The sequence below is a fragment of the Paramormyrops kingsleyae genome, chromosome 4, assembly GCF_048594095.1.
Source record: "Paramormyrops kingsleyae isolate MSU_618 chromosome 4, PKINGS_0.4, whole genome shotgun sequence".
Lineage (NCBI taxonomy): Eukaryota > Metazoa > Chordata > Actinopteri > Osteoglossiformes > Mormyridae > Paramormyrops > Paramormyrops kingsleyae.
The window spans coordinates 27198959-27207336 of NC_132800.1; the positions used below are offsets into that span (position 1 = coordinate 27198959).

General features: G+C 39.4%; 1 protein-coding gene across 4 annotated transcripts; it reads left to right on the plus strand.

The window, feature by feature from the left end:
* The first annotated feature begins 2620 nt into the window (after positions 1-2620).
* On the plus strand, positions 2621-8129 carry LOC140589045 (uncharacterized). 4 transcript variants are annotated; one of them, XM_072711680.1, is made up of 12 exons: positions 2621-3478; positions 4097-4180; positions 4324-4374; positions 4536-4586; positions 4754-4804; positions 5189-5239; positions 5625-5675; positions 5843-5893; positions 6061-6111; positions 6278-6328; positions 7134-7195; positions 7871-8129. In XM_072711680.1, the coding sequence occupies exons 2-12, from the start codon at positions 4111-4113 to the stop codon at positions 7904-7906; spliced, it is 576 nt and encodes a 191-aa protein (XP_072567781.1). In that variant the 5' UTR covers positions 2621-3478; positions 4097-4110; the 3' UTR covers positions 7907-8129. The 4 variants fall into 4 exon arrangements, with proteins under 4 accessions (XP_072567781.1, XP_072567780.1, XP_072567778.1 ...); XM_072711679.1 differs by lacking the exon at positions 7871-8129 and adding an exon at positions 7686-7833; XM_072711677.1 differs by lacking the exon at positions 7871-8129 and having other exon boundaries at positions 7134-7833.
* The last annotated feature ends 249 nt before the right edge of the window (positions 8130-8378 follow it).

The window sequence follows — 8378 nt, forward strand, 5'->3', positions numbered from 1 at the left end:
TCCCACGGGAACAACACCTATGTTGGCAGTTCTCACAGAAAGTTGCAACAGTGTTTCAATGACATTTAACTTTTCCCCTGGATTAAGCTCAGGGGGGCCTCACAGCTAAACCATACAAGGTAGGGGTCTGAAATTTGGTTTAGATGAACGAGTTCTAGGTATAAACAAGTTTGCCAAGTTTCATAACTGTAGCCCTCACCCCTGACCTGCAATGACCTTTTGAATCTGCCAAGGTCGCCAATGTTAAGTGAATGGAGGCACCCCACCTGTCATTTGAGAGGCCACAACTCCATGTAGGAGTGGCCTAGGAAGATCGTTCAAAGTGTTCCTGAAACTAGACAGTCTGCTCTTGAATCACACCTATACTTGTCTGTTAAGATTATGCCTTTTTAATTTGAAACCAGCTGGATTTTTGTCATAAGTGGCTGCAATGCAGTATGTAGGCCGCGCCGTTCCAAATAAAAAATATTATTCTCTACTCGGTCCATTGAGATGCATTGGGAGCCATTCCAGAGAAAAAATATTATTCTCTAAATCTAAACTGATTGGGGCAGGCCCACCTATCATTTGTCAGGTGATATTTCTATGTGTCGTAGAGATAGTGGCCTGAAAATCAATGGTCACACATTAGACATATGTCAGAACATGTATGTAAAGTTTCATGATTGCAGCCCTCAAGAAAGAGCTGCAGTGGCCTTTTGAATTTGCTAAAGTCACAGATGCAAGACAATGGGGAGATGATTGATTTTATTTTTCACACAACATTAGGGGGGGTCACGGCTGAACCATAATAGCTAGGGGTCTGAAATTTGGCATGCCTTAACTACTTATTGGTATGAACAAGTATGCATAGTCTCATCGAGGCAAGCCTTTCACAACATCATTTGTGTAATTTAAAATTTTTAATGTAAGGATATTATAAGCCTCATATTAACCTCAGGGGGGGCTCACAGGTGAACTGTACCAGCTAGCAGTCTGAAATTTGGTATGCTTTAACTACTTATGGGTATGACCAAGTATGCAAAGTCTCAGGGAGCCACAACTTCCACACCATCTTTGGTGTAATTTTAAATTTATAATTACAGGATATTATATGCCTCATATTAAGCTCAGGGGGGCCTCACAGCTGAATGGTACCAGCTAGGGGTCTGAAATTTGGCATGCTTTAACTAGTCACATATGGAAACAAGTGTGCCACAGCTCATGGGTGTACACCTCACAATATATGATTATTTAAAATAATAAATGTTGTCAATGCAGGTCAATGGGGAGCTGTTCAAGTGTAGTGCTGAAATGAAACTGAGGGGGCCTCACTGCTGAACCGTATAAGCTAGGAGTCCCAAAGTTAGCAAAGCTAGACTAGATGCGTACCTGAATGAGTCTGCCATATTTTATGGCTACAGCCTGCAGTGACCTTTTTAATTTCCCAAGGTCACCAATGTAAGTGAATGGAAGCACCGCACCTGTCATTTGACAGCCCATAACTCCATGTAGAGGTGACATATGACGATGGCTCAAAGTGTTTCTAAAACTAGACAGGAAGCTGCTTAATTCCATCTATACATGTCTGTTAAGATTATGCCTCAGCTGGAAAACCAGCTGGATTTTTATCATAAGTGGCTGCAATGCAGTATGTAGGCCGCGCCATTCCAAATAAAAAATATTATTCTCTAGTCGGTCCATTGAGATTCATTGGGAGCCATTCCAGAGAAAAAATATTATTCTCTAAATCTAACCTGATTGGGGCAGGCCCACCTATCATTTGTCAGGTGGGGTATAGCTACATGTCTGAAAGTAGTTGGAGAAACACTAGACAAATGTCAGAACAAGCGTGTAATACCTCAGGAGTCCGGTCCTTATAGATACCTATCAATGGTGTGTTGAAATGACTATAGTCACCAATGTAGTCAGTGGGGCCCTGCCAATTCAAGATTGCAAATATTATCTATCGATCCATTGAGATGCATTAGGAACCAGTCCACAGGAAAAGTACTTTTCCCTGTTTTACCTACGCCCAGCATTTAGGCCACAGTAATTGTCACCAACATGCCAAGACTGGACACTTTTGTCTATGGAGAGTACTTCATTATTGGCTCTGTTGCAATGCACAAAAGGTGCAAAGGCTCCCAGGTATTCAGGTTTAATCACAGCATTACACGTGCAGGCACACATGCAGACAATGTCATGGCAGAGTCTGCAGCAATGTATGTATGATTGATAGCATAGGCCTTTGGCATGTTGTTGTTGGTGCTTTGAAAGATCTAGCTTGACAAGTCAAAAGTTTGGACAGAGCTGCATCAGGGAAATGTGTTCCCATTTATTTATGAATTTAAGCTCCTCTATGACAACATTAGGAAGTTGCTAGTTGGAATTGTAAGCGAGTTATAATTGATAGTAATGTCATTCAAATCTCTTGTCAATTAAACTCATTACTGCTCAAGATTTTAAACGCGTCATTCCTCTTTTTAAATACCCATAACTAGTCAAATGAAATCGCTAAAATATCCCGTGATTCCAAAAGTTTCTTATGCTAATACAAAACGTAGTATTGCATAATTAGGATCCAATATATAAATTGCTTTCCGTGCAGGGCTTAGTATTACCTGGGCGATAAAGACGGGACAGTTTTACCGGTAAGGATCAATTAGAAGTTCTGTAGCATTCCACGATTTGTATCCTAATTTTTAACCATTCCAAAATACAAATATAAATCGCTACATATTCCATTTGTTGAATCTAACTTACTAAACAAATCGCAATACATCTGCTAGCCAAGGTGTATTTTAATGGATTGTGAGGTGTCCTCCACAACTTCTGATGACCTTTACAAAAAATGTCTAATATGTATACATACGTGTGTTTGCATGTATAGTATCCATGTAATTGTAAAAGTCAATTACGTATTGTCATTGCCTGTGCATTTGTTTTATTAATTGTACATTTTTGCCTTTTGCTATTGATTGAAATGCTATGCATTGGCTCGCAAAATAAACGCATTTTGTTTGATGGCTACTTACAAAGTATCATATTCAGACTGCTTGTTTAAAACTTTGCTTAAAGCTTTTTAAACTGGGAACTACGTACTCTTGGAAGTATAATTTAGATTTCAATTTATCAGTACTTGAATGTTCTACTTTATATTACTGGTTGATTACGGTGATGAGATAATCCATGTTAGTGAGGATACTTTAAGTTATTTAAGGTTTTTAAACTACGGTGAGCCCCCGCGATATCGCGATGGTATATCGCGGATTTCCACCTGTCGCAGATGGGAGCGTAACTTCCGCGATAGGCGGGGGATCACTGTACTTTGAAACTGAAAGGCTCCTGTGCTTGGCTGTCAATTGAGGGGTTGCGTCAGCAATCATATCAGGGCAGGGTGGGCGGGGTACCTTTTTGCGCGGAACCACGTGGGAACCACGTTGGAAGGTTGTTTACGTGTCCAGAGGTAGAGCAGGCTGGAAAGTCGTCTCCTTTCGTAAGTAATGTAAAACCTTTTTTAGTAGCATTTAATCTTCTAAACTAAATTTTAAGCCACGTCAATGTTTATCTCAGAGTGAGATGATTAGACTCGAATCTTTAAACGCGACCGAAACACTGCACCCGTACAATACGGTGACTGAGAAATGTTTGCTTATCTAATGAAGACAATAATGGCGGTGCGCATGCATGTGTTTGCATGTTATTTATAATCCAGTTTATTTCCAGTGTATAATTGAGTGTAAACATATCGATTGCGGATGCATATCTTTTATTAATTGTACATTTTTGCCTTTTGCTATTGATTGAAATGCTATGCATTGTCTCGTAAAATAAACACGTTTTGTTTGATGGCTATTTATGTAGTATCATATTCAGACTGCTTGTCGCAAGCTTTTTAAACTGGGAACTGCTGTTGGAAGTATAATTTAGATTTCAATTTATTACTACGGTGCGCATGCATGTGTATGCATGTTATTTACAATCCAGTTTATTTCGAATGTATAATTTAGTGTTTTGTTAATTGTACGTTACATTCCTGGACTTCTATTGATTAGGGATTTCAGACGTTTTAAAATGGATTGATAATAATTTAATGCTTTGTTTTCTGTGGTAGGCATCACAATCAAAATGGCAGATCCTGATGAAGATGCCCCCGCATCTGAGACCCAAGCGCCCCCCTCAACCAAAGAGGCTAAAAGTAAGTCACACCAATTTATAAATCTATTTCATGACAATTATCCCCTTTTTGAATGTGACACATGTAAGTGACAATGTATAGCTGATAAATTTGAATGGTGATGGGAATTGTCAAAATTATGGGTTTATGTCTTGATATTCTAGCCGACGATAATGTGACCACATTGCCGCCCGCCTCACCCCAAGAGAGTGAAAGTAAGTCACACAAATGTATTGTCTTAGATATATACACATGCAAAACTGTATTTTAAGGCAATCTTCCCCCTGTTGAATGTGACACATGTAAGTGACAAAGTATAGCTGATAAAATTGAATGGTGATTGTCAGAATTATGGGTGTTTGTCTTGATATTGCAGCCGACAATGATCTCGACACGACCCAGCCTGTCTCACCCGAAGAGAGTGAAAGTAAGTCACACCAATGTGTTGTCTTGGATATATACACATGCAAAACTGTATTTTAAGACAATCTTCCCCCTGTTAAATTTGACACATGTAAGTGACAAAGTATAGCTGATAAAATTGAATGGTGATGGGGATTGTCAAAATTATAGGTGTATGTCTTGATATTCCAGCCGACGATGATCACGACACGACCCAGCCTGTCTCACCCAAAGAGAGTGAAAGTAAGTCACACCAATGTGTTGTCTTGGATATATACACATGCAAAACTGTATTTTAAGACAATCTTCCCCCTGTTGAATGTGACACATGTAAGTGACAAAATATAGCTGATAAAATTGAATGGTGATGGGGATTGTCAAAATTATGGGTGTATGTCTTGATATTCCAGCCGACGATGATCACGACACGACCCAGCCTGTCTCACCCGAAGAGAGTGAAAGTAAGTCACACCAATGTGTTGTCTTGGATATATACACATGCAAAACTGTATTTTAAGACAATCTTCCCCCTGTTGAATGTGACACATGTACTGTAAGTGACAAAGTATAGCTGATAAAATTGAATGGTGATTGTCAAAATTATGGGTGTTTGTCTTGATATTGCAGCCGACGATGATCTCGACACGACCCAGCCTGTCTCACCCGAAGAGAGTGAAAGTAAGTCACACCAATGTGTTGTCTTGGATATATACACATGCAAAACTGTATTTTAAGACAATCTTCCCCCTGTTGAATGTGACACATGTAAGTGACAAAATATAGCTGATAAAATTGAATGGTGATGGGGATTGTCAAAATTATGGGTGTATGTCTTGATATTCCAGCCGACGATGATCACGACACGACCCAGCCTGTCTCACCCGAAGAGAGTGAAAGTAAGTCACACCAATGTGTTGTCTTGGATATATACACATGCAAAACTGTATTTTAAGACAATCTTCCCCCTGTTAAATTTGACACATGTAAGTGACAAAGTATAGCTGATAAAATTGAATGGTGATGGGGATTGTCAAAATTATAGGTGTATGTCTTGATATTCCAGCCAACGATGATCACGACACGACCCAGCCTGTCTCACCCAAAGAGAGTGAAAGTAAGTCACACCAATGTGTTGTCTTGGATATATACACATGCAAAACTGTATTTTAAGACAATCTTCCCCCTGTTGAATGTGACACATGTAAGTGACAAAATATAGCTGATAAAATTGAATGGTGATGGGGATTGTCAAAATTATGGGTGTATGTCTTGATATTCCAGCCGACGATGATCACGACATGACCCAGCCTGTCTCACCCGAGGAGAGTGAAAGTAAGTCACACCAATGTGTTGTCTTGGATATATACACATGCAAAACTGTATTTTAAGACAATCTTCCCCCTGTTAAATTTGACACATGTAAGTGACAAAGTATAGCTGATAAAATTGAATGGTGATGGGGATTGTCAAAATTATTGGTGTATGTCTTGATATTCCAGCCGACGATGATCACGACACGACCCAGCCTGTCTCACCCAAAGAGAGTGAAAGTAAGTCACACCAATGTGTTGTCTTGGATATATACACATGCAAAACTGTATTTTAAGGCAATCTTCCCCCTGTTGAATGTGACACATGTACTGTAAGTGACAAAGTATAGCTGATAAAATTGAATGGTGATTGTCAAAATTATGGGTGTTTGTCTTGATATTGCAGCCGACGATGATCTCGACACGACCCAGCCTGTCTCACCCGAAGAGAGTGAAAGTAAGTCACACCAATGTGTTGTCTTGGATATATACACATGCAAAACTGTATTTTAAGACAATCTTCCCCCTGTTGAATGTGACACATGTAAGTGACAAAATATAGCTGATAAAATTGAATGGTGATGGGGATTGTCAAAATTATGGGTGTATGTCTTGATATTCCAGCCGACGATGATCACGACACGACCCAGCCTGTCTCACCCGAAGAGAGTGAAAGTAAGTCACACCAATGTGTTGTCTTGGATATATACACATGCAAAACTGTATTTTAAGACAATCTTCCCCCTGTTAAATTTGACACATGTAAGTGACAAAGTATAGCTGATAAAATTGAATGGTGATGGGGATTGTCAAAATTATGGGTGTATGTCTTGGTATTCCAGCCGACGATGATCACGACACGACCCAGCCTGTCTCACCCCAAGAGAGTGAAAGTAAGTCACACCAATGTGTTGTCTTGGATATATACACATGCAAAACTGTATTTTAAGACAATCTTCCCCCTGTTGAATGTGACACATGTAAGTGACAAAGTATAGCTGATAAAATTGAATGGTGATGGGGATTGTCAAAATTATGGGTGTATGTCTTGATATTCCAGCCGACGATGATCACGACACGACCCAGCCTCTCACCCGAAGAGAGTGAAAGTAAGTCACACCAATGTGTTGTCTTGGATATATACACATGCAAAACTGTATTTTAAGACAATCTTCCCCCTGTTGAATGTGACACATGTAAGTGATAAAATTGAATGGTGATGGTGATTGTCAAAATTATGGGTGTATGTCTTGATATTCCAGCTAAAGATGAAGATGTCCCCGCATCTCGGAGCCTAACACCCCCTCAACCGAAGAGGCTAAAAGTAAGTCACATCAATGTATTGTCTTGGATATATACACAGGTAAAAATAAAAACATATATAATTAAAGTTCTTGTCATAGCATTACACTTCCTCAAGAAGATCTCTATATACAGTGGTACCTTGGTTCTCGAACTTAATCCGTTCTTTCCTGGCGTGTACGATTTATTTTAGCCCAACGTTCACGGTTCGACTTCTGATATTCAGATCGAGTTCTAGGTCAAAATGGTTTGTTCCACTAGTTCTAGTGAGTTCGAGAACTGAGGTACCACTGTATATCAATGTGTGTGGTGATCTTAAAGACGTTTGTTTGTCCTCATTTATTGAAAGCATCGCACCAGAAGTTTAAACCAGTGACGTCATTAACAATTTACGAAAGTAAGCAACATCAGTAAGCATTGAAAACCTAAATTTTTCCACCACTACTATTCTTGCACTCTTGCGGTTCTCCTCACTGATCATTCTCTTTTGGTATTGTCTTTTTATATTTCAGATGGCAGGAGTGGCAGGGACGATGTTTTTTTTTTTTTTTAATTTGTCAAAAAAATTTTAATTAGTTAAAAAAGCTTGTTTAATAGAGAATTTAAAAAAGATGTAAACAAACAAAAAATGTGGCAAAAATAAAAGGTGATTGGTTTTCAGTCGGTGTCTCAAAGTTTTTCATCTTGTCTCCTGTAGGGCGTCATGGCTGAACCGTACGAGCTATTGGTCTGAAATTTGGCAAAGACAGACTGTATGTGTACCTGAATGAGTGTGCCATGTTTTATGGCTACAGCCCTTACCAAAGACCTGCAGTGACCTTTTGAATTTGCTAAGGTCGCCTATGTAAGTGAACGGAAGCACCCCACCTGTCATTTGACAGCCCATAACTCCGTGTAGAAGTGATGTATGAGGATGGTTCAAAGTGTTTCTAAAACTAGACAGGTAGCTGCTTAATCCCATCTACACAGGTCTGTTAAGATTATGCCTCCTTCATTTAAAACCAGCTGGATTTTTGTCATGTGGCTGCAATGCAGTATGTAGGCCGCGCCATTCCAAATAAAAAATATTTTTCTCTAGTCGGTCCATTGAGATGCATTGGGAGCCATTCCAGAGAAAAAATATTATTCTCTAATCTAAAATGATTGGAGCAGACCCACCTATCTTTTGTCAGGTGATATTTCTGTGTGGTATAGATATAGTGGCC